Raw genomic sequence first — 27162 nt, forward strand, 5'->3', positions numbered from 1 at the left:
TGGAAAAAAATAATGAGGCATTTCATGATCTGTGCGCCACATCATGACAGGTAACTCAAAGTGTAAAGTGTAAACACAGAAGTTGCAGAAGGTAATTAAAAGATGTGGTTGGAGTGAATGCTTCCTCCAAGCTTGATACAGTTATACAACCTATGCCTATCTTAGATAATGATCACAACATGGACTGCCAACATCGGCTAATAAGATTTGACCTACTTGAGTTTGCCTCTCCGTTTTCCAGGCATGGCCTCCCACACCGAGTACAGTATATCATCCAGTAGATCAAACACGAGTGTGAGGAGGAATTGCCAGAGCCCGACAGAACCAAAGCACTGCTCGGCACACAGGACATTGTAGTTTTTTTGTGGACAGAGAGGCAAAGAGAAAGAAAGAGATTAAAAGAAATGACAGAACCAGTAGAGAATGAGAGTAATGAAAAGGAGCAGTGTGAGGTGAGGGAAAAATGATGACAAGAAGGGAGCATGATGTATCATACATATCTGAAAGAGACGGGCTAAAAAGCGGAAAAGCATAATGAGTGAGACAAACGAATGGCGGTGGCTATAAGAGAAAGACCCACAGAGAGGAGGGTATCATTGCCAACATCTATCACGATCCCCATAATTCTGTCTATCCCTTCACACTGCTGGAACTCTGAACACTCTCACAGCTCTTTTAAGGTTTATGTCCTATATCCTGCTTTCACTCTGAATATGTGCTTCTGGTGTGTATGCGTGCTATCTATCCATCACTTTGTGTGGAGAAAAATCTGTTCACACTGTTTAAAAAATTCTGTCGCCACGAGGCAAATCTTTCATTTTAAGGCTAAGACCACATGGCTGGTTTTAGGGTTCTTGTTAGAATTATTACATTACAGTTAGAGTAAGCCTCCAGAGAATGAATGAAGGTCGATACAATGTCCCCACAAGTGTAGAAGTGCACGTGTGTGTGCGTGTGTTTCTGTTATCAGTATCAGCCCAGCTTGCTGTAGTTAGGACAGCAATGATTAGAGAGCACAGGAGGGGGGATAAGGGCTTGATAATGAGCTCTGTGAGTGTGTGTGCAGGTGTGTGTATCTGTACTACACCGTGCACTATACATGTTGATGGAGGCGCGTGTGCATCTTTATGCCTGTAAATGCCTTTTGACCCATCCACAAGTAGTTGCATGCGCTGGTATGATTGTATTAGAGGTGTGCAAGAGAAGTCTGGCGCTTCAGCTCATGGCTGTGTGTGTGTGTGTGTGTGTGTGTGTGTGTGTGTGTGTGTGTGTGTGTGTGTGTGTGTGTGTGTGGGTATCCCCTCAATTGTGCTTCTTCACCCCTGTCAAACTGCCATTGTGGCAGAGGGAGGGATGGAGGAATGGATAACAATTGTAGCTGAGGTCTGCTGGGATGTTGGCTGGAAGCAGCAGCCTGAAGGAAGGAGAGGGGAGGAGAGGAGGGAAAGATGGAGGAAAGAGGAGATACGGATGCAGGAGGAGAAATGTAGGTGGACGTGGATGTGTCGGGAAGAAGTAGGAGGTTTGGAGTTAGTGGAGTCAGTGAGAGGAGAGGAATAAAATCGTTTCATGTTTATAAGTTACTACACTACTATAAAACAAGACTTAATTAATTGATAGACTATATTTGTGCTGCTGTAGCTAAACTACACAGCTGCAAATGTGACGTTTCTTATTTCCTGCTCCGAGTGCACAGTGTGAATGACCACAGACAGGCACTCATTAATATGTTGGCAGAGTTCATAAAGCTTCTGCTCTTTAATTTTATTACAGTCCCATTCTGTATCATTTGAAAAGTTTAAAATTGAAAACGATGTGAATGAGGGCATTTTCTTACTCTTATTCATAATATTGGTGTCTGTTGTCAGGGGAAAAAAAGCATTTTATTTCTAAGTGCCTTTCAAAGCACTCAAGAACACCTTACAAGACACAGTAAAAAAAAAAAAAAACAGCTATGTATCCATAGACATTAAAATCAAACACGTCTGTAAAATACAATAAAAAATAATAAAATGACAAGACAAAAATTTGTCTCTTACACAGACGCCAATGACATCAGCACGCTGGCTGACTCTGTTGTCTGTGGACATTCCCATAGGAAAGTTGCAATAGAACTAGAGCTGGCTCCCAGAGGCAGTGATGTGATCCAAATCTGTGTACTTCTGTATTTCCTCGACCAACGGCTGATTAGCTTTGCCTTACACCCGCCTACACCGGAATTGCTGTTCCCCGAATTGTTGTCCGTAGTAAAACAGAAAAGGAAGTGTTCAGTGCATCGCAAGAAGAGATTAAAATGGATATGATTTCATTTGATTCAGCTATACTGCAGAGCTGCAACGTCCACAAGATTGGAGAAATTAAGGATTTATAGCGTGCCGTACCTATGGCAACGCCATCATGTGGTCTGGATATCCCCGCCCATTTCTATTACAAAACGAAAGACAAATGTCCCCAGACTCCCATTCCGAAGTAATGGAGGCCCCCGTCATGCGAGACTAGACAAAAATCCCAATTATAAATATTAGGTATAAGATCATCATCATAAAGTCATCATCAGTGCAGGTCACCGCATGTGTGTCCCCATTAAATCAGACAGAATATGCCAACTGGAAAAGATGTATTTTCAGACGGGATTTGAAAGCGTTAGGGAGTCAATATTGCGAATGGCGTGGGGCAGAGTTCCAGAGGTGGGGGGCAGAACGGCTGAAGGCTCTAGACCCCATGGTAGTCAAGCGGGCAGATGGTGATGTGAGTTGGATTGCAGAAGAGGATCTAAGAGTACGGGACGGTATATAGATATGAAGGAGTTCAGACAGGTAGCAATGGGTGTGATTATGAAGGGCCTTAAAGGTGAGAAGCAGAATCTTAAAATCGATGGGATATTTAACAGGAAGCCAGTGAAGTTGCTGGAGAACAGGAGTGATATGATCCATGGAGGGGGTTCTGGTAGTTATTCAGGCGGCTGAATTCTGGACCAACTGGAGTTTATGGAGACACCTGTGAGGGAGACCAAAGAGCACAGAATTGCAATAATCAATACAGGATGTAACCAAAGAATAAACAAGGATAGCAAATAAAAGAAATACAGCATCAAGAATTTTGTACATCAAACTTGCATGTGACACAAGTTTGGCTCTTTGCTACTTTCAAAATTAAGTACAACATTTAAGGAGCATCCAGGTGGTGTAGAGCTTTAAAATACTGACCATAAAAATGCAATATTACAGGTTTGAGTTTATCTCCTCAGTTATTTCCTGTCAACTGTTTATTTTATACTTAGCCCGGGCTATGGCCTATGTGATATTGTAAATTGAAACTAGATATCATCTTCAGTGTCTCCCACAGGATCGGGATCTGTTTGTGGGGGTAGCTGAAGGGGAGGGATTAGAAAACTCTTTTGTGTGCGCGTTTGTGTGTCCCTTTGTGATCATTCTATATCCCTTCTCTAAATTCCATGAATGCAGTGAGGGCAGCACTCCTCCGGAGTTTTTTATTTCTTCAGCAGCAGTTGAGTTAGTCTCAGGATGGAGAATTGATCAGTCAGTCAGTTTGTGGTCAGATCAATCAGACCTGATCACATCAGATCAATGGATTAGATTCATGGAGCAGCTGCTGCAGAGCTGAGTAAAAGAAAACTTTTAGACACAGCGCTGGACTGTGGAGTGTGCCGTTTCCATGGAAATGTTGAGAGTTTCATGTAAAGTAGTTTTGAAAAACAACAGAAAACACTAAAATTAAAGCATATAAGGAACAGAGCACTCTGTTTCTATATGAACTAGTTCATACCCATTGAGTGCACAGTTGCCTACGTACAGTTTCACATGGTGTGTGTTTGGGATACAGGTTATAGGAAATTGCAGATTAAATAGTCAACTGAACCCATTAAGAAGAGCAATGTATTCAGACAGTGTTTTTGTGAATTTGATAGTACGATTGCTTTATTGAAAGTACAGTAGTACCATTGCCAATAGTGGGATAGTTAGTGGGCTAAAACTGTACATTAGTAGTTGAGGTAGCACGTTGAAAGGCAGATAGTTAAAGTGTTTTTATGTTGTATTGACTTAAAAGTGGGGCGCACTGGTAGTTCACATGGGAAACATAGATTGACCACGTCAGTGAGTAGAAAAACGTGGGACAAACAGAATGACTGACTGACAGTTTCCGTGATTATGTACAACATACCATACCATGACTTAGTCATACCAAAAATTAGAAAAAACACCCCAAAACATTTGGCCAGAGGGGGAGCCACAGCGATTGGTCGCATTTTAGCCATTTTTAAGCATTTTTCTGTTGTTATAGCGCCACCCAGTTGCCAATTAGAGTCAAATTCTCCAGTCACCTTGAGGCATCCTGTTCTACATATCTACCAAGTTTAGTAAAAATCGATATGGCGGTTAGGCCCAAATAAGAAATCAGCTCTCTAGCGCCCCCATTTTGTTTGATGGGGTCAATAATGGAGGGGTCCCCTCAGATTATGTGTGGTCATATGCCTACAAAGTTGCGTGGTGATCGGTGAAACCCTTGAGATGTTATACACCTTTATGTGATGAGCCACGCCCTCCGCAATATTCATTGCCTTATAGAAGCTCAGTTTTAGTAAGTTTTACAACTTTTGCCAAGAGGAAACTTTAGATATTGGTCCCTAGATTATGTTCATCGAGTTTCATGCAGATTGGTCAAACTTCCTAGGAAGAGATCGATTTTATGTGTTTTTCAAAAAAATCAGAATGGTGGAAAATCTATTTAACTGGAAGTTATGGGTTCTTGAGGCAAATTTGTTCCTCATGAGGAGAGGCATCTCTGTGCAAAGTTTCATATCTCTACGACATACGGGGCATGAGATATGCCCATTCAAAGTTTGCGATTTCAATCGGTTGCTATAGCGCCCCCTTTGGCCAATTGATGTAATATTGCTTTATTCGCATCCTCCATGACCCTCTACCACTGTGCCAAATTTTACATGGATTGACCAAGTCAGTGAGGAGAAAAACATGGAACAGACACACCAAGAGACACACCCACAGACAGAGTTTTTGTCATTATATAGTAAGATTAATGAGCGATTACGTTCCTTTTTTACTCCACCTGGCATTCTGCTGCTCCGTCTATGCCCAGAGTACGCTCTGCACTCCAGGAGCATGGTGCTCTGAATTACCCAACCATATATATCTATATATTCCAACAGCGCTCCAAATCAACGATCCAGCTCCAAAAATACAGTCAATCAATCAACCAAAGGTAAAATTATAGTAAAATGTGATCCCATCATCTTCTTTAACCTGTGATTTTGTCCTATTTTATGTCTTCTTACTTTGTTGGCTGCTGCTTTATAATCGTCTGTGTTTCCGCATGGTTCTGGTAATTTGGGTTTTCTGGTTATGAAGGATTTTACTCTCCACACATTCCGACCTCAACAATACAGCTGTGTGGTTGCTCCCTCCTAAAAGGCGCAGCTCCACTCTGCAGCTGCCCCTGAACGGTGTATAGCAGTGATCCACAGAAGGAATGGGACAACACCTCACATTTCTACCGTCGCACCAGTCCTTATTCACCATAGAGCACACGCCCTTTCTCCTTCTCTCACCAGAGTCCCCTGCTTAGTCGGATTGCCATATAGAAAAGGAACCTTCTGGCTGAATAGCTCTGTCCAGAATTTAGTCAGTTTTTAGTGCATCAGAGGAATTCCAGTTTCTGATATCCCGTTGGAAACTGATGCAGCATGAAGGTCCAGTTTATTTTCCAGCACCTCAGCAGGATGCTAGTTCAGCTGGTGCCCATTCTTTTCCATCTTGTCTTCCAAAGCCTTAATTTAGCACAAATTTCGCTGAGCTGACAGAAAGGTGACTGGAATTGTCCATGTCCATGTCATATACATACAAAATCAATATGTGGCGGCAACAGCAATAATATGTTGGGCTACTGCAAATAAATGAATGTATGGGAAACCCTGATCCAATAAAGTGACATAATTTTCTTAGCTTAGACTGCTCTAGCTGTTCTACTACGGTAACTCTGGCTCAGAGGTAGAGCAGGTGGTCCACTAATCAGAATATCTGCGGTTCCATCCCCGGCTCCTCCAGTCCGCATGGCGAAGTATCCTTGAGCAGATACTCAACCCCAAATTGCTCCCGATGACTGTTCCATCAGTGTGTGACTGTGTTACAAACTGAGGAGCACGTGGCACCGTGTATGGTAGCCTCGCACACCGGTGTATAAATGTGTGCGTGAATGTGCCTTGCTGTCAGATATTAATACATACTTTCAACATATTGTACCACAGTAGCCAGAACTATAATATTATTACTTTCATTAATGTTGTTGTAAGCTACTGTCATTACCTGCATCTCTCTCTCTCTCTCTCTGTCTCATTGTGTCATATGGATTACTGTTAATTTATTATGCTGATCTGTTCTGTACAACGAGTTTTTCCTTATCCGCTGTGAGGGTCTTAAGAACAGAGGGATGTCGTATGCTGTAAAGCCCTGTGAGGCAAATTGTGATTTGTGATATTGGGCTTTATAAATAAAATTGAATTGAATTGAATTGAATTGTGTATAAAGCACTTTGAGTGGTCGGATGACCAGATAGTCATTATATCCACATTACTGATGATTATTTATCAAACATCTTATGGTGTAAATATTTTGTGAGAGCACCAATAGTCATTCCTAAGGCATAGTCGTAATATCAATATTGAAATATTTGGTAAAAATATCCTGATTTCCTCCATATTGCCCGGCCCTACTGTGTCTGTGTATCTTATAAGGCAGAAACCCAAAAATATAAAAAGTTAAAAAAACAAGTGCCAACCTCCGGGACTGAAAAATGAAGCCAACGCTGGAGTGCCAAAAACTACAGTTCATCCAAGGGCCACTTGAGGCCGGCTCCAGGAGCAGGTCAATCCCCAACCTCACATCAACATACCCAACTTAACTGCAGAAATAAACATGTTTACAGCCTGGTACAAGAAAAGGAGTTGGTCTCTGTAACTAATTCCCCCTTCATGACAACTGTACAGGGGTGAATTTTTATACAACTCTCCTGTTTACATTTCATCAAGGCTTAAAGTTACCGTTATTAAGGTCAGGGCTACTTTTTCACAGAAGACATTTTGACCTTAGCCACAGAAGGAAAAGAACAGGTGTAAATGATGAAATTAATGAGGGCTATTTAGCTGCTTTGGTTGCAGGGCACTGGTATTGTGCATGCTGGCTCACTGGGACACTTAGAACAGAGCAGTTGTTAATGTTATTCGTAACACCTGTGCTTTTCCTCCAATGACAACTCAAAATGTATGCTGTGAACATGGCTGGTATGTATCTATTTTCAATGTATGTAAATGATTTGCTTCAGCTGCTGCAGTTTAAACCTCCTCAAGCTGCAATATCACGATATTTCCCTCCCATTTAAATCTATATCCATTCATTAAAGTTCAGGTTTATGACGTATTTGCTTGTTTTGGGTGTTTGGGTAGAGCAGGTGGTTAGAGGTGCAATGGACTGAGCTGGAAGTTAACATCAACACACACACTCTCTCTCTGCCTCTCCCCAACAGTCCCATTCATCACGTTGTGATTACTTGATAGCTTAGCCAGTTGGTAGCCCATGTTATAATGTTTAGCCAGCTGTGACGGTTGGCCTAATGACTGGACTGGGTTTATTTAATGGAGTGAAATCTGCTGGAAATTTGAGGGTTGCCAGATTCTGAGAAAATCTGTCAGGGCTGTAAGCAGGGAAAACTGCCCACCACATGCAATGAGAGGCAGGTGGACAAAAACAAGACCATGCTTGGGTTCTCTTTGAAAGCTGTTGATGGTGTAATTTCACTGCCTGGCTAAGGCCGTTAATAGGGCCTGTCAGACACACTGTTCCAAATGTACTGGATCAGACCAAGATTTATACCAACAAAATGTACACCATCTTAAAGGACCATGCAGTGGGCTGTATTTGCTTTAGTACATTGAGGACTGCAATTACTTTATTAATCTGCAAGTTGATTAACTAGTTCATTTTCTGTTAATCAACTTGCAGATTAAAAATGAACTAGTCAATTGAGCATAGTGTTAGTCTAGGCAGGATATGATGTCAAGCTCAGCTCACATCCCAGTTACATCAGCTGATCTCAAACAGCTCAATCAACCGATAGAGCAGCTGATTGATGGAACGGAGTCAGCTGATAGATCACATGATTCCTTTCTATGCAACCAATTGGCAAATCTCATTCAGGGCGCCCTATTTACACTGTTCTGGCCTGCCTACCTCTGCAAGCCGCCTCCACCCCAGCTCCTCTTTTTCATGCTTTGTCTGACTTATCAGTGCCATTTTGGTTTGCTCTCTCTGCCTCAGAATTTCCTTGTTTGCACATGGAAGGGCAGACAGGTGTGCTCTCTCCGCCTTAGGCTTTCCATGTAGGCGCGTGGAAGAGGCTTTCTGCGTAGGCCTGAGAAAGGCAGAGAGGCCCCAGAACAGAGCCATACCGCCAAATATGATATTGCAAATGGAAATAAAGTACTAAAGTTTTCCTGACTGAACTGTTTTTATAATCAACTAGTCTTTTTTTAACTACAAATAATTTATGAAGCTTTAACTCCACACCTTACCACACCTTGGACCCAGGAAAGTTATGATCTTCACTATTGTATCGCAATTGACAGATTGACAGTTGAAGCCCTAATTATCACCAGCCTTTTTTTCCAAAGCAAACCAAAGATCTTCGAAATTATTTTGCATCTTATTTTGTACTGGGGCTCAGGAGGTAGAGTGGGTTATCCGCTAATCAAAAAATCTGTGGTTTGGAGAAGTTTTCGAAACACTGGCAGCCTCTTATCTCCAACGTCGAAACAGTGCAATCTTTACCACTACAGTATGGGAAGAGTGACCGGAGAAAGATAAGTGTTGACTGTATGGGGGTATATATATCTACACACACAGCGACATGCATATTGATGCATTTATTGTGTAGACACAACTCTGTGTGGGGATGTAACCTTGTGGGTACATGCATTTTGGATTGTGATCTTCTAGGATGCAGACAGGATTAGGTTAACATGTTTTTCATTTATGTCTTTATCTATTTTAAATTAGTTGCACACCTAATGTATGCAATGTAATGTATGTTATTCAATCATTTTTATTTATTTTAATCATTTATCATTACTTTGGTCTTGAGCTGGGAGAGGATTGTTGGGGGATGGGGGGTTAAAGGGTTAATATTTCTGTTTAAAAAAGAAGACCATGACACTGTGCTACTGTATGCTCATAATTAAACTGAACTGCTGAATAAAATTTGGTTACAAAAAAAAAAAGATTGGCGGTTTGATCCCCGGCTCCTCCAGTCAGTATGTTAAAGTATCCCTGAGCAAGATATAGAACCCCATATTGCTCCTGATGGCTGTGCCTGTGCACTCAGTGTGAGTGTGTGGGAGTGTCTGAACTGAGTAGCAGGTGGCACCTTGTATGGTAGCCTCGGACAACAGTGTGTGAATGTGCGTGAATGAGGTCGCTCTGAGTGGTTGGAGACTAAAAAGGGGCTATCAGAGTCCAAGTCCATCACCATTTATCAGCCAAACACTGGACACAGGTCATTCCAGTGTGTTGTGAGGATCAACTCGAGTGAACTATTCACTGTATTTATTTTTGAGTCATCAGTGTGTGGTAGTTGTGAGATACTGCTTTGACCGCTTCAACTGTTATTAGTCTGACACTCAGCATCCAACAATTGATAGTTGCCTGGACAACAGCAGTTAATTGATGATCTATGTTGTCAGAAATTTAAAAGGAGAAGAAGAATACATGTAGTGGTGAAGTGAATTTGTTTATTACCTGCTTTAAAAAGGTTGTTGTTCAGCAGCCAACTCTCATTTCATCTCTTAACACAAGAACAACTTTCTATGTGATCGCTATATCCTCTGAGTAGCTCTTTGAATGTGAAGAGTGTTTACATACACTTTTATTGTTTGGGGTAAAGTTGAGGTACAGGAAGCTGTCAGCATGAAGGAGAAAAAAATTTGGACGTGTTTGACAGATTTAACTCTCACAGGTTTATAACTTGCCAAATTGCAGTTGACCCTTGAGAGGAAGTGGGCCCACAGTCTACATATACATATTTAATTTTCTTATCAGTTGATATTGATTGACTGATCCATTCCCAGGTTTCCACCAGTGAGCGAGGAGGCTGCTGTTGGAACCCCAGTGGGAGCCATCATGGCGGCTGCTGTCAATCAAACTATCATCTACTCCATCACGGAAGGCAACCAGGGAGGTGAGTGTACTCAGAGTAGTGCTTGTTGTCAGTTGTGGAGTTGGCTGGATTCACTGCCTGGGTGTGACCACTGATAAAGTTGCTACTTCACTATTACCATTCAGTGTGTAGTTATAAGCTTATCAGCAGCTATTATCTTATTTCTGTGGCAAAGTTCCTGGTTGTGTGGTGACAGAGCAACAGTGGACATGTGTGGTTCAACCAAAACACAATCTTTGTTATCTTTCCCAAATAACAAAAGTCACCTCCCTAAATTTAAGGGTGACTCACTAGTAAAACTATAAAACTTGAGTGTGGATACCCGAACTAAGCCCGTCACAACCCAGTGGGCCAGGCCAGGTTTGGGTTTTGCTTTCTTACTGCTTTACACAATAGCCAACCAACTGCTTCCTCGCTATGTCGCCTTTTTGTCAAAGTGACACAAGGAAATGGGCACAGTGGTGTAAATGCGGTCACCTTCAAGTTTTCAACTGCGGTCAAGTGAGCAATCATGTTTTTTCCTCACATTAACTGCATCAGGTGTGGGTTGGGTTCAGACATAAAAAATCAGAATGCCAGTCAGGTTCGGATTGGTCTTGAATACTATGCTCTCAGATACTGACCCCCAAATTCCACCAGATGCGTGTTGGTTGCGTCTGCGCTCTGGAACGGCAGCGGAACTGATATGTTTCAATTCTAGTCAATGTGTGTGCTTCCACCGGCTGCGGCTGTGCTGCATTCTGGCTCTGTCACAGTTGTGGCCCTTCGGAGCCCTCCGCAACAGATACACAGGACCAGACATTGCACTAGACTTTCTCGGCGCTGGTCATTTTGACCGACAGGGTCATAAAAATCCGGTCATAATCTATTTTTACCGGTCATTTTAATTTTCGTTTTTAAATGATAATAAAGATTGATTAATAAAGATTCAAAGACATTTAGTTTTAATTCATTCGTTTTTAATAAATCCAACAAGCAAGTTATAAATTGTGCATTAATAAGGACATAAATGAAAAGATGAACAGATGTCCACACATCCGTGCCATTAGGCTTCGCCCTGGACACACCGGACGGCACTAACGCGTCACTAACGCGCCCGGTGTGTCGAGGGCGTTATGTAGTTATGCCTGTAGGCTCGGTGACACAAAATTACAATTGTAATGAAGTGATTATGGTATTGAAAAATGTGTTCGGTTATGCACTGTTGTGTTATTTTAAATTATAAACACAGTATTTTCTCCTCACGTTCCTTAGTGCGTGCTGTTGTTATTTTATTTTGAAAATTGGCCGGATTCTCTCATCTTTTCTGTGTCCAACTTCCTGTTTGGTACGATCCGCTCGATCCAGCTTGACAGAAGCGCTCGCGGCTCCGGTGAAAAATAGACCAGACACCTTCCTTGCATTTCACACAGCACTTAGAAAAAATATGAACATCCACAACTCACGGCTCCCTCCAAAGTCCCATCCTCCTCCTCCTGCAACTCCACCTCCCTCCAAAGGCCTACTCCCCCCTCCTCCATTACGTCCTCATTACGTCTATGATAGACGTAGGCGTTGGCAAGGTAACGTTAGATACACGGAAGAGGAGAGCGAGTGTAACGTTACAACCAAGACAGTCAAACGCAACCCCAGAGTTTTAAAACTCAACCGGAGTCAGTGATGACCGATGAGTTTAGAATAAGGTTACAGTCCTAACGTTAGATAGTAGCATTAACGTTACTAGTAAGTGGAAACGCACAAGGAAGATTAATGTTTCAGAGGCTACGCTACAGTAGGGTAACGTTAGCCATTAGCAACTGGATGCTGTGTTGTCATATAACGTTATATGTTATATTAGAAGCAAACTAAACATAACGTTACCTGTCCTGCACAGTCAAATGCAACCCTGGCGTTTTGAAACTGGTGGAATTCACTTACATTTTAGTGTGCCATCAGCTTATTAATAGCATTTTAACCTAAACTAAGAAAAGCGTAAAATTTCCAGAAAGGTTAGTGTCACTTTAACTCACTCTAATAACCATAAACCTACATAACACTGACCTCTGCACAATACCACATAATATACTACTTACCTGCGATGCTTTGCTAAGTAAAACATGATTTGTCCAAGAATTTGTCCTAAATTTGGTCAAGAGGTGCCCTGACAGGGTCTTAAAAAGCATTAAATTTAACTGCCTGATACCTGTAGACACCCTGTTGTGGCTAAACTCTACAAGTTATTTTTAATCTGCTGTTGTTTGCCATAACCAAACAGCTTAAGGTGTAATACCACCACCACCTGGACTGGGCCTATGCTGACTTGCATTTAGTCTGGGGAAACAAGACTTGATCTCAGATTCATATGAGATGTAGCTAAGGGTAAACAAAAGAGATTAAATTGCACCTGGGCTTTATGAAATGTCAAGTGTAAATGGGGCCGAGCAGTAATGGGTTGCTCATATGTCATATGCTGAAGCTTCTTATTGAAATAATGTTTAAAATACCTCCTATGCAAACACCTCCTTCTCACTCTGTAAAACTTCCCACTCACCATCCGACTGCTTTATACAAGAGAGTAAAAGAAAATCCCTCTGTCTCTCTCTTTGGCCTTTCCCTTCTATATTTTGCTCCCTGTTTCTTTCATCCTACCTCCCCCGCTCTCGCTGTCTTTCTTTATCTCTCTGTGTCTCCAGGTGTGTTTGCATTAAATGAAACGACAGGAGTGATTTCCACTGCCAAGCCCCTGGACTATGAGGCCAACTCCTCCTACGTTCTGAAGGTGGAAGCGGACTCCATGAGAGTGGTGTCCTCGAACCTCCGAGTTCCCTCAAAGAGTAAGTGCGTGGTCGTGTTTGTGAACTCTCCTCCTTCAAGATTACAGGGCTAACTTTTGACATCGGATTGCATCACCGCAAATTTCACAGATTTTCTTCTCTCTAATTACACACACGCACACACACTCACACACACACACACACACACACACACACACACACACACACACTGAAGGATTAAAAATAACAGTGCATCACCCACTACGTGATATTGTTAAGATAAACTTGCCACAGGCTTCAGCTTTCGCTCTTGCTCACACAGTTATCTCACTCATTCTCTCTGGAGCTCTTTCTGCTTTTACCTTGTACAAGTTCTCTTCAACTCTTCACCTTGTCTTTACAGTTATGTCTTGGAAGACATGTTATATTGGGCCTCAGCTGCTGTTGTTATCTTTCAAGCAGCCTTTTCCTCTCTCAGGTGCCGATCAACCCTGTAGGCTACACCAGCTTGCTCTCTTCTCCGCTGCTGTTTTAAAATGCTTGCCTTTCCTCCTCCTTCTAGATTTGTGTCTCATTGGCTATCATAGGTGTTATATACATAATATGTAGTTATGTAACTGCCTAGAATTTATCTCTCAAATATCAAGCATGTTTGCAAAGATCAAAGTGGCCACATAAAGCTGGTGTGCAGTTTGGAAGATTGTAGATTTTATCTGTAGAGCTGTAACATTTCCCCAGATACTCTGTCCCAAACATTGGCACAGGATGATCTGTGCAGGTCAGGTCAGTGTTACATTGTACCGAACCTGCCTTTAACTACGCACATCTTTCAAGGTAGGGATGGGAATCGAGAACTAGTTTTCTGATTCATCAGAATCGTATGCTTCTGAGCTCATCAGTTGGGTTGCCCCCTGCCTCCTTGTCGACCAGCAGTCATCATTTAGGGCCATTAGTCAACTAGTCGCCTGAATGTTTACCATGTTAATGTAGGCTAATTATTAAATGATTATATTTAGGCGGGCAACACAATGGTTTGAGTTCAAGGTGTGAGAAAGAATAGTATCAGTAACATTGTTAACACTGTGCTACATTGCAGAGAAATACAAAACCGTACTAATGAACCTTCATTAATATAGGCCTATATTTTATCTACAAGTGCACGTCACACACTGAGCGAGCCGCCTGTTAATGACACTGTCGGCAAAGCAGTAATGGTTGTGCTAAGTGGCTAATGGGCATGTAGCTACTTCCATGTTTCAGATGATACGTCATGTTTGTAATCGACCATTGAAGATGAGTTTACATATCACCTTGGGTTCATCCTTCACCTTCTCAAAATGATCCCACACTTTGGATTTCCTGCCCGACATGTTATTAACTAGCCTGTGGAATAACCGCAGGTACCAGCCCTGTAAATTAGGGGCCGTACACATGCACCTTCTATAACCGCCTGGAAAATGAGAGGTCAGGCGCTGGGCACTACTGTTGTGCCTTTTCTGTGCCGGCTTTCAAGAACGCAGTGGCAGCTTGCGTCTGAGGTTCCTAAGCAACCTTAACAAGCATGGTATAGCCTATTTACCTGAGATCCTGAGAGCACAGCTGATCTTCTTCCAAGTGCCGTTTACAAGTGTGTAGGCCTATCGTCTGTGGGACAGATGTAAAGCTCTGGGTAGCCCTGCACTAACATGATCAACTTCTCTGTATTTATCAGACTGAATTTTTATGGAAGAAGGGAAAGATATCTGTCAGCTGTGACTGGTTTGTAACGTGACTCCTGTCTGAATGCTGTGCATGGCCTCCTCCTGTGTCTGTCCTTTCAAATTAAATTCCCACATGGTCCAGTCATATAGGGTTTGATTTATTTTGACAAGACGCAGCTCCTAAAAGAGTCTCACGTTTGCTTGTTTATTGTTTTGTTTTGTTTTTCTGCAATTAAACGACCAATGAAATCTTGCTAACTAATGACCTTTTTGGTCAACTAACGTTTGGTCGACTATCAGGGGGCAGCCCTATTTATCAGTTCTTTTAATTGATGCCAGCGTGTTTTTCTGACAGTTGAGCATTAAAGAAGAGCGAGGTCACGCTCATGCATCTACACTGCTGGAAACCTGCAACAAGAACGAGTCATAGCAGAGAGGAGGAAACAGTCTAAAGTGTGGCTTCATTTCACATAGAAAGATGACAACAGAGCTGCTTCCAGGCTGTGCACTTTGATTTATAGAATACTGCACATGCAACGCTCAAATCGGCATGTGCTGTGAATGAAATTGAATGAATGTAATGAAATAAAAGTAGCCGCATCTAAGGGCATGTGCAGCACGCACTGTGTGTAGGGCTCCAGTCCCAGAGGGGACACCAAAACACCTTAATATGATCATCATCAATCATAATTACATGTATTGCATTAGCTCTCCCAGTTAAGGCCCTCTCAGACACAACATGGTTGGAGCTGTGTTGTTGATGGTTTTATACCCTTTTTCCATTGTTGCTCTTGGCCCCACCAAGTAAAGCCATGCTGCGCCGATTTGTGTTTCCACTGTCAATTTAGACGTGGTGGGCCACCATGCCGTGCCAGAAATGGACATTCTCAGGAGTAGGTCCAAAAGCTGGCCAATCCCTGACCATCCCCCCTTCTCCCCCAAGCAAGCCTGTGTGTTATGAGACTCTCCTCCCTTCTGTCTGCAGGAGACCAGAGAGAAAGGCGTTTTTTGAAGTCTCTGTGTTCAGCTCTCAGTACTTTTGTAGCTTCTAACTGAATCTCTGTGGTTTGGAGTTTAATTTCTCCCCTCCACCTTGCTTTTACTTTTATCTGTTTTATTTTACTGTTTCATGTTCGCTATCAGCCATATTAGAAGTTGTGTGAAGTTGCTGCTCGAAAACTCAACATTTCCTTATTTTGTTGTTTCACAATAAAAGTTTTTACATACCAAAATAATGGGGGACTTTTATTGTGAAGAATCCACAAGAAATTAAAAGTGTTATTACCAAAGTGGCGTAACTTTATTAGTGACTTCTCTTCAATTAAGTCTCATAATATGGCGGGGAGGAAAGTGAAAGCAGAAACAGACACAGTGAGATGTTGATGAAGAGCTCCAGACAACAGGCTCTTACTGCACCTCTGCAAACAGCTCACCTCCAACAGGTAAACTTCACCTGCCCTGATGAGGAAAAACACATGCAGCAAAAATAACAGGGGACTTCAGCCGTGGATCAGCACTCTGCTTTTAAACATCATCACTCAAGACAAGCCATCATCAGTTCAAGACACACCTTCAAGAGGGTAGCCCTGTTGTAATGGAAATGCAAATCCCTGCTGTCCAAGCCAAGCCAGCCCAGGACTGTTGAAAAGGGGTGAACACAGCACTTATTATTAGAGTCAATAATACAGTCAGTTGCCTCTGCTGAGTGAAGTTTTTTGAAACTTAAGCTCATTAAAACAAGCCTGCGTTCAACAATGAGACAGGAACATCTGGTGGTCTTTCTGTCACCAGCATCAATGCAGAGCTTGCTCAGAAGCTGTCATATAATGACCTCATTAACGACCTTGCAGCCACAGACGTGTGCCTCTGTAGAGCCTCCTGCAACTGCTGAAAAATGCCTGTTCTGTAGTTCTTCTGTAGTGGAGAATATACTGTCTCTGCAGAATCATAAAGTGTGGGACTTTTCCTCTGTTTTGTGTGACAAATGGGACAGTACTGTTTTTTTTATTATTCATTTAAGTTTATTTTTACAGTAATCGTGCTGACGGGAGAGAAAAGGAAAGGATAGGACAGGACAACAAAACAATTGCACATAGGGCACCCAAATGGCCAGCAGCCCTGGAAACAGAGCCACTTCTTTGTTAGAGGTGATGGTTTTTGCAATAAATGAGTAGCTTACAAATATTCTCTCATTTCATCCACACTGAGTTCAGACTTCAATCAGTAAAGAATCCGAGCGGTGGGTAGAATCAATAATGGCATTAGTATCAATAAAATCTTATCAATTTCCATCCCTACATTTCAAGGTACAGTGGCATGCAAACGTTTGGGCACCGCTGGTCAAAATTTTGTTTACTGCAAGTAATTTAGTTAGTAATTTAGGAGATGAAGAGACCTCCAAAAGATATGAGGTTAAAGTTGAGACGTGGTTTTTTAACATTTTAAACAAGAAAGGAGCACCATGCAACAGTCTGGGCACCCTAACACATTTAAATTCTCAGATAATGTTTAACAGGGGTGCCCACACTTTTGCGTGATAAATACACAGCTGCAATTCTAGTCATGGGTAATGGTTACTTTTGTCCATGCATCCATTTTCGTAACCGCTTATCCTCTTGAGGGTCGCAGGAGGTACACCCTGAACAGGTCTCCAGACTATCACAGGGCTGACACACAGAGACAGACAACCATTCACACTCACATTCACACCTACGGACAATTTAGAGTCACCAATTAATTTGCATGTCTTTGGACTGTGGGAGGAAGCCGGAGTACCCAGAGAAAACCCACACTGACATGGGGAGAACATGCAAACTCCGCACAGAAGGGCTCCCTCCTGGGATTGAACCAGGGACCCTTTTGCTGTGCTGTGAGGCGACAGGGCTAACCACCACACCACCGTGCTGCCGATTACTTTTGTATGACTTCATATATTGTTTTTCAGGAAAATCCTGCATAGTATATCTTTAAATTCTTTGAATTTTTCACATTATATATTTTTGTTCTTCTTCCTTTCTTTGCTCTGTCTTATTTTTCGTTCATTTTATTCTCATTTCAGTCCATTCAAAAACAATATTTCCTTCAGTTGCATGTGGGTGGAAAAACCTAGTTTTTAACAGTTTGAACAGTTTTAATTGAAATTATAAATGAAGTGAAAATGGCTCTAATTAGTCCCTCATTCTTTCCCCTCTGTCCTTTTAATTTGCCGTCTCTTTTCTCTGCCTTTTTCTAACTGCCTGTATCTGCTGGTATTTCTCTCTTTTCTCTTTTCTTCAAAACAAGTCTGAGCTCTTCTTAATTGATGCTCAGCTCCCCGGGTTTCCCCTTTCTTCTTTAATTATGGTGTTTACCACATGCTATTCTCATTTCATCCAGCTATTTGAATTTAAGCATTCTGCAGGGATTAAAACTACAAATCACTGTAGTCATTAGCAAATCTCCTTCCATTATTTTTGCTACGCATTTTAATCAAGCAACAAATCAATAAGATTCTAACAATGTGTTAATCCAGTTCTCTAACTCAAGTTAAGGTTGGAATCGTAAATAGATGTTTCGGTGTGGTGTCTCATTGCTGTTGTAGATAAGAAGATTAATGTTTGCATCTGCTTGTTTGTTTGTGTTTTTCTTTTTGCGTGCCAAAGTTTTTAATGTGATTTTTTTTTCTTCCTTTGTCTTTTTGGAGTAAAAACTTGAGCAGTTCACACAATCCTGGGATTTGTTCTTTCCCTCTGACACATGATTCGCCCTTTCACAGACTTTGGTTGATGTATTGTGTTGCAGTTTTACGTGGGTGTGACTCACAACTCCCTGTTTTTGGACAGATAAGACTGAATGTGAGTCATTCCAAGTTGCAACCACTGAATATGAATGACAAGAGGCTCACTGGCACAAAGCTTTGTCCCATATTGAAAGTGTAGCTCGGAAGAATGACAGTCACGTTTCGTCTTTTTTTGATCATTCAAAATAGATTTTTCCATTCAGTTTGTGTGCATAATTCAAAATACCACTTACAGTGTGACTGATGCGAAACTTGATTTTGAATCTTGCCATAGAAAGTATTTTTGAAGATGTTTGGCTTGAAACGACCACAATGTCATGACTAGTAAGATTATTGATGCATATATTTTAAAAAATGTGGTCAAATGGTTCAGAGCAGGATCACCTCTGCAGCAGCATCCCTATTCAGTAGTTGGTTATATTTCTCACAGCACATTTTCAGAATTTGTCTTAACAATGGGCAAGGCAAGGCAGCTTTATTTGTATAGAACATTTCATACAAAAGGGCAGTTCAAAGTGCTTTTCAGAGCAATAAAGTATAAAACATAATAAAGGATACAGAAAGGAGTAATGAGAAAAAAGATATAAAAGGCAAAATTAATTACTAAGTGATGTACAATTTTGGAAAAAAATCACCATTAAAGAAGGTGCAAAGATGTCAGAGTCGGGGCTTGTCTAACATCATCTGGGAGGTTACTCCAGGTTTATGCTGCATGATAACAAAACGCTACTTCACCATGTTTTGTTCTGACTCTTTGGACGGTCACTAGGCCGGCCCCAGATGTCCTCAGGTTCCAAGAAGGTTCATATGTCACAAGCATGTCAGAGAGATATTTGGGCGCTGAGCCACAGAGTGATTTATACACAAGCAGCAAGATTTCTTGGAGTGATGGGTAACTAGTGTAATGATTCTAGAACTGGAGTAATGTGGTCATTTTCCTAGTTTTCTCAGGACCCTAGCAGCAGCATTCTGAAAAAACTAAAGTTGCCAAACAGCTTGTGTGGAAAGTCCTACAAACAGACCATTGCAGTAATCTAATTTACTGGAAATAATAGGCATGGGTGAGCCTTTCAAGGTCTTGCTTTTCTTTATTCCTCTGACTCTAGCAGTGTGTTTCAAATGGTAGCAGGCAGATGACTTCACAGAGTTGATGTGGCTGTGGAAGTTTAAATGTGAGTCCAGAATAACACCAAAGTTTTTTTTAGTTACAAGAAAGACGGGGTGTCTTCGAAGTGAGAGCTGATACACACTGTCTGTCTTTTGCCCAAAGACAATTATGTCGGTCTTATCTCTGTTGAGTTGGAGAAAATTTTGACACATCCAATCATTTGTTTGCTCAATACAGTGGCACAGGCGTTCTACAGGTCCATAATCACCTGGTGAAAGCAATATGTATATTTGCGTGTCATCTGCATAATTATGATAGGCAACGTTATTAAATACTTTCCCATCTTAATAAATAATACCTAAGGATGTTTTTTCCAAAGTTACAGGGAACCTATTACACTTACTTTCAGGTTCATGCTTGTATTTCAGGTTTCTACAAAATGTTTACATGCTTTAATGTTCAAAAACACTTTACTTTCCTTATACTGTCTGTGCAGGAACACCTGTATTCACCCTCTGTCTGAAACATTCTGTTCTAGTGCCTTTCTCTTTAAGGCTTCCTCCCTAAAAAGCCCAGTCTGCTCTGATTGGTCAGCTTTTCCCAGTCTTCCATATCTAAGGCCTTGGTGTCTCAGCACCATCGTTGCAGCCGTGGAGTAACTAATGGAGTATATCACAACTTTCTACTTTCTAAATCACCAATAAAAGCTTTTAATCCAAAATGTTGACAATCTGACGTGTTCCAGCAGGAAGGTTATCAAGAATCAGGGAGAAGAGAAATTAACAACATCTACGACAAAGATGACTGGTCTCCCTGACGTTAGCATATAGCTACATGTAGCAGTGAATGTAATGTAAACACTTAGTGTGCCTGAAGCAGATGACCATCAGGGGCAGACTGGGACTAAAAAACAGGCCTGGTTGTTGTCGGCGCAGCCCACAACAACCGGTGCGTGGAAACTCATCAGCCCCAGACACGGGTGTCAAAATACTTAAATCTTAACACATAATACTATACCTTCCAAATTATAGCAATAGTACCGATGTTGACTAGATGTTGTGTTAAGAGCATAGTGTAGAATACTCACTGAGAAATAAACGACACAGTCCAGATGTCTCTCTGCTGAACAATACAATGCAGGTGACTACCTGAAACACACAACAAGACATGGTATGAGTTATGATGAATCACAGTGTAAAGAGGCTGTAATGTCTCTCCCATCTGCACATACTGCACACGGCTGCTCGATTTGCGCAATGTATGCGCTTCCTTCTTCTTCAATTTGATTGCCAGCCGGCTGGCTCATAGATATCTATGGGCCGGCTGGCATCCAATTTAAAGGCTGCCACCTAGCGGACTGGACGTGGAACAGTAGATTATCAGGGAGAAAAAGGAAACAAAACAAAACAAAACAAAAAACGGTGATGACTGCATGGCGGCCGCCGGCCGTCCTGTGATTCTCCAGAGCCTCCAGATGGCCAGTCCGCCCCTGATGACCATGTAAAGATATCCATCACAAGCTGACATCAGCTTGTCTCAAAAGTAGAAATAAAGGTCTAAAGTAGATTTCCTGACATGGATTATTTTACATATGCTTACATCATTATTTGAAACATTGGCCACATTTAATATGGGAGTCTGACATTGTAACATTTAATATTTAACAGAAAATAACAAAAAGCATAATAGCTCCATTTTAAACTTTGACTGTTGCTGATTTAGTCACCATGACTATTAAATGTTGAAGAGAAATGCTTAAGATTTGAAACCATGTTTTCAAGGACTTAAAATCTCTTTGCCCCTGCTGTTGTCCCTGCTCATTTTTGGTTTCTCAAAATGCAGGTGATCACCTCATGATAATGAGTTCTAACTCTGGCTGCAGATACTCTTTTAGGAGAGGCCCCTCAATCACTGTCAGACCAGTGTTACACCTGCCACACACCTCTTGAACCTATAGAAAAGGGAAGCAGCAGTTCAAACAAGTAGTGTAGACATGTCAATACTATCGCTGACAAGTGAAAATAGTAATAGCTACTGTAAGTGTAATACTTGCACCTTCAGGGAATGCAGAAGCTGTGACTTTCTCTTCCTGAACATGTCTACAACTGCAGGACTGAACGATTGTTGTTGCTTTTCTTGCCGATATGTGACACAGGTTGGACTTGCAAGTTCAGAACTGCAGGTCTGACACGAGTGATTTACACAATGACTGTGTTTGTCCTTGTTAATTCATGTCTTACATTTTATTGTTTGCTTTTAATCCCAAATACTGCACGAGTTTTACAGAAGATCCCTTTTTCTACTTTCTGTAATTCAAATTGTGTATGTGTGTTTATTTGTGTCCTAGCTAACACAGCTAAGGTGATAATCGACATCCAGGATGAGAACGACCACCCACCGGTTTTCACCAGGTCTCTTTACATTGGAGGGGTCGCAGAGGATGCCAAAACTTTCACCTCCGTCTTGCAAATTCAGGTACAGACACACACATACCTACATATACAACCAAACTCTAAGAGTGGATAAAATATAGAAACACGTAACAGTATAATGTAATTAAGGTGGAAACGGACAAGTTTTTACTTTAACTTTTGAAGTAAATGTTGATTGCACAATGTAATGGCTGTAGGGGGATCACTTAGAATATGCACAATTATCTTCCAAAATAAAATTTAGCTTTTTAAAACAAGTAAAAAATATAATAACAAAATATAAAAAATAACAGATGTCTTCACACTACTTCTGCCGGGCTAAAAACAAGAACATTTGTCTGGATACAAAGAAAAGAGAGAATATTTCCCACAGTATCAAAATGTAGTTAAAGTGCCGTCATCATAAAATAAGGCTATATGTTTAGGAATTATATCTTTAAATCAAGAATATCGTTATCGCAAAAATACCCTGAAATATCGTGATATTATTTTGGGGCCATATTGCTCACCCCTACTGGAAACCTTACTTGGCAAAAGCGAAAGAGCCTTGTCTCTGAGAAAAAGTGGATCCAGTTGTCTTTGCGACAGCTGTGTTAACAGTAATACCACTTGGAAACACTAGGGGGCAAAAAGTTATCTATCTTACTATATAATGACGAAAACTCTGTCTGTGTGTCTGTTCCACGTTTTTCTCCTCGCTGACTTGGTCAATCCATGTGAAATTTGGCACAGTGGTAGAGGGTCATGGGAGGATGCAAATGAAGCAATATTGCATCAGTTGGCCAAAGGGTGGCGCTATAGCAACCAATTGAAATTGCAAACTTTGAATGGGCATATCTGATGCCCTGTATGTCATAGAGACATGAAACTTTGCACAGAGATGCCTCTCCTCATGAGGAACAAATTTGCCTCAAGAACCCATAACTTCCGCTTATATAGATTTTCCGCCATTTTGAATTTTTTTAAAAACACTTAAAATCGATCTCTTCCTAGGAAGTTTGACCGATCTGCATGAAACTCGGTGAACATAATCTAGGGACCAATATCTAAAGTTCCCTTTTGGCAAAAGTTGTAAAACTTACTAAAACTGAGCTTCTATAAGGCAATGAATATTGCGGAGGGCGTGGCTCATCACATAAAGGTGTATAACATCTCAAGGGTTTCACCGATCACCACGCAACTTTGTAGGCATATGACCACACATAATCTGAGGGGACCCCTCCATTATTGACCAGACCAAACAAAATGGGGGCGCTAGAGAGCTAATTTCTTATCTAGGCCTAACCGCCATATCGATTTTTACTAAACTTGGTAGATATGTAGAACAGGACGCCTCAAGGTGACTGGAGAAATTTAACTTGGGGTGGGTGGCGCTATAACAACAGAAAAATGCTTAAAAATGGCTAAAATGCGACAGATCGCTGTGGCTCCCCCTGTGGCCCAATGTTTGTTTTTTTTCTAATTTTTGGTATGACTAAGTCATGGTATGGTATGCTGTACATAATCACAGAAACTGTCAGTGTGTCAGTCTGTCAGTCAGTCATTCTGTCCATCCCACGTTTTCAAAAACTCTGAATACATTGCTCTTCTTAATGGGTTCAGTTGACTATTTAATCTGTAATTTCCTATAACCTGTATTCCAAACACACACCATGTGAAACTGTATGTGGGCAACTGTGCACTCAATGGGTATGGACTAGTTTCACTTACTTGTCAGTTCAGGCAGCCCAACTGGAGTCACCGCTACACTCACATGGCACACTCCTCTCACTTCAACAAACATTGTATAAAGTCTTTTAATCATGGCAGTGAACTTCAGATGTCAGCGCTCTGCTCACCACTCACCTGAAAGCTGTGGTGTCGCTTGCTGCTGTGGCTGTGGTTGTAGCTTCTACTGTTCATATAGTTTCAAAAGCCCGACTCCCACCCCCACCTGTAGACTCAGAGTCCACCCACTCCCTGCTGTGCTTAGCTTGATGTTTCCTCTCCAATAATACTGTGCGTATTCAACATTTACATAATAATCCACTCCATGCAAGTTGGCTGACTATATTCCAACTTTTTGTAACAATGCTGTGTTGCTTTATATTTTCTTGTAGTTGTAGTTTCTTGTATTTGTCGCCTCATAATATTCAAAACTTTCATGTGAGACTCAAAATGTTATGACTTGGACACAAAAGTAGCCTTGACAGCTTCCAGCTTAATTCAGTTTGAAGGTGATTACAGCGCCCGGGTTGACTTGTGTGCTTGTATTTGTGTTGTTTACTTTAAATAGAGATAAATTCAGTCCAGTAAGTAACAAGATTAACTGGTTAGATTATTCTGTCTCCCTCCCTTGACACATCCCTCCATCTCTCTGTGAATTGATACATCTCTCCGTTTCCTTTCCTTTTTTACCTAACACGGAGAATCTCATATCACTGTAAACAACTCGAGCAACTCTCGTTTTATTAAAATGGCTTTTAGGACCCAAAATGGGTCACAGAGCTCTCAGCCTCTATCTGAGAAGTAGCAATATGTTTTAATGAGCCAGGATGCCACAAGAGACTTGGGCAGGGTCTCTGGCAGGAAAGTATGCGCTTTAATATTTTATTAGAGTTTTCAAGATCGTTCTTAGACATTCCTGCTTCATTAGATCACACACAGCGAGAGTGACAGGGAAGATGAGAGAATAAGGGAGAGCACGCAACAAAGAGTCATATTCAAAATCACAGCTTCACAAGCATAGAAAATGTTCTTTTCTCACTCATAAACCTGGTGTTTCAAATTATTATTCCTCCGCTGCAAACACCTGAGGGTGGTGGTTTTTCATATGGATTCCCAGGGTCAAGGCTGGAGCTGGTTTACAGTAACCTGCTCTACCGTCATCTGACCTCTCTAAATACTTTAACAGAATGGACGGGAAGAACTAATGGCTCGCTAGTAGGCTCGATCACCGCAGGGAGAGGTGATAGATCTGAGATGGGAAGGAAGGGGGAAGATTGATGGTTAGATAAAGATAACTGGCATCCTGCTGAGAGACAAACTGGACAGAAGAAGGTGGGAAAAACTTGCATGATTCATGGGTGGATGAATGGAGGGGGGAGGGGTGACTAGAAAAATGGACAGGGATGCTCAGGGCAAATTTGCTAACATTCAGATGAAAGAGCGAGTGAGGACAGGAGGTGGGGAGAAAGTTTGAGAAATGTGGTTTCACTCAGGTATAACTAATTCCATCACATCTGTCTGAAGCACGCACGTCGTCTTAATGAGTTTTGTGTGTGTGTGTGTATGCCAGGCTACGTTTTGTTATCTCTGTGTATATTGCTTCATGCAGGGCTGCCATGCTTTCAGAGTGTACGTGTTCAAGTGCACGTGCTGGAGTTCAGTCTTTTTGTCCCTCAGAGGATGCCAGAACACAAATATTGATTAGCTTGCAGATGAGTCTCACATTGGCAAACCTACTCGATACCTCCAAAGGTTTTTTTGTTCTTCAAAACCAATTTGTGATTTTATTTTTGTCTCCCAGAGATGCTTGTCACTTCTCCCAACACAACCAATGCAAATGCAGGGTTTAATCATTGTTCTCTCTGCAGCCTTTTCCCCTCGCTTTTAATTCCTAATTCCAACCTTCCCTTTTAGTGGGTGTTCATACCAAAAATAGCACTGCTTTAAAAATATTCAAACAGCTGCATTGGTGTAGGTGTGTTGCTGGAGGAACTTGTGAGAAGGTAGAGTACAATCCAGGAAGTGCAGTTCAAATACAGTAGGAACCATTATATGGGACAGAATCATTCCCATACAAATGCTGTTCTTTATGCCAGAGACAGCCGCAGCCAGGAGCATTATGTTTTCTGTCCATGTGATACTATAAGAATGCTTTTAGGGAATTTCCTCTAATTTGGCACAATCATCCACTGGACTCAAGGATGAGGTGATTAGATTTTGATGGCCAAAAGTCAAGTTCACTGTGACCTCCTCATATTACTCAGGAATTCATACGCTTATCATGACAAAATTTCACAGAAAACTCTAACAAGATAAAAATGATGAAGTGGTGATATTTTATATTCAAAGGGTCCAAGGTCAATTTCACTGTGACATCATAATGATCTTAAAAAAAAAATTACTGGCCATTATTCAACATCCTAACTCAGGATCAGAAGGGCAGACATTTAATCAGATACTTAATTGGTGACACTAATCTTGTATAGATCTACTGTGCTGCAGGGTTGGAGATGTGTGCGTCTGCTGACATGGATATGAGTCTGGACAGACATAGGGCTCTAGTTTCCCGGCACAGCACAGGTGGCGCAGGGTGGCGAACCCCGCGCAAAGCTAGTTTAGAGCAGCGCAACCTGAGGTGCACTCAGTTTGGTAGTTTGGCAGACCGAGGTGCGCTGAGATGGGTGTGGCGGCGCAGCAGGGGGAGGTGCCGACAGATCCAGCTTGGCGCAGTGGCAGTTTCGTGCCAAAAGGCTTCGCCGAAGGTGCATTAAAAGCTCGCCAACTGAAACCAGGTCCACTGTCAGCGCAGGCGGAGCGCAGCCAGTGTAAGCCGAAGTTTGGCTGACCGGCGGACAGTGCGCACACGTCACCAAAACCTCACAGGCAGGTTTCCAGAATATCAGGCACATTAACAATGCAATAAATACCCAAAAAAAACACTATGCAATGCAACTATCTGCAATCAGCACATAAATGTATCTCTATATCGACTGTCCCGTCACATCTGATGTCAGATCAAAGGGGATTGGCACCGTTTGGCACGTTTGGCATGCATAATGGTAACCCAACCTGATTTGATTAACACAGCTGCAAACTAATGAGTTCACATCCCTCTCAGCCAACCACAAGCAGCCACAGCATCAGATAGGGAGTATACAGTGGTGGAAAAAAGTTTTCGGACACCCCATGCATTTGTGAAATATTGCATTAAGAATCACTCTTAGGTCTTCAAGTGCAATTTCTTTTAGTACAGTCACAGCCAAAATACGAAATAAATCCTAAAAAAGCCATTAAAAACTTAAAATTGATTGGTTCCATAAAAATACATAAGAAATTTTGAGTATTGGGTCATTTTGGTACCAGTGATGAAGGTTGTTCTTTTTATTAAAAGACACAATTTTTGTTGCCAAGCTTCGTGTCTACATAAAGCCAGCACATTTGA

General features: G+C 41.6%; 1 protein-coding gene across 2 annotated transcripts in view; it reads left to right on the forward strand.

Annotated features, from left to right (window-relative positions):
• The window catches only part of pcdh15b (protocadherin-related 15b), a 362569-nt gene that overhangs the window by 268937 nt on the left and 66470 nt on the right, over positions 1-27162 (forward strand). For both annotated transcript variants that reach the window (XM_078163506.1, XM_078163507.1), the window contains 3 exons: positions 10154-10263; positions 12915-13055; positions 21929-22056. In XM_078163506.1, coding sequence (XP_078019632.1) covers positions 10154-10263; positions 12915-13055; positions 21929-22056 — 379 coding nt within the window. The remainder of the gene's footprint in view (positions 1-10153; positions 10264-12914; positions 13056-21928; positions 22057-27162) is intronic.

The sequence above is a fragment of the Epinephelus lanceolatus genome, chromosome 21 (genome assembly GCF_041903045.1).
Source record: "Epinephelus lanceolatus isolate andai-2023 chromosome 21, ASM4190304v1, whole genome shotgun sequence".
Classification (NCBI taxonomy): Eukaryota; Metazoa; Chordata; class Actinopteri; order Perciformes; family Serranidae; genus Epinephelus; species Epinephelus lanceolatus.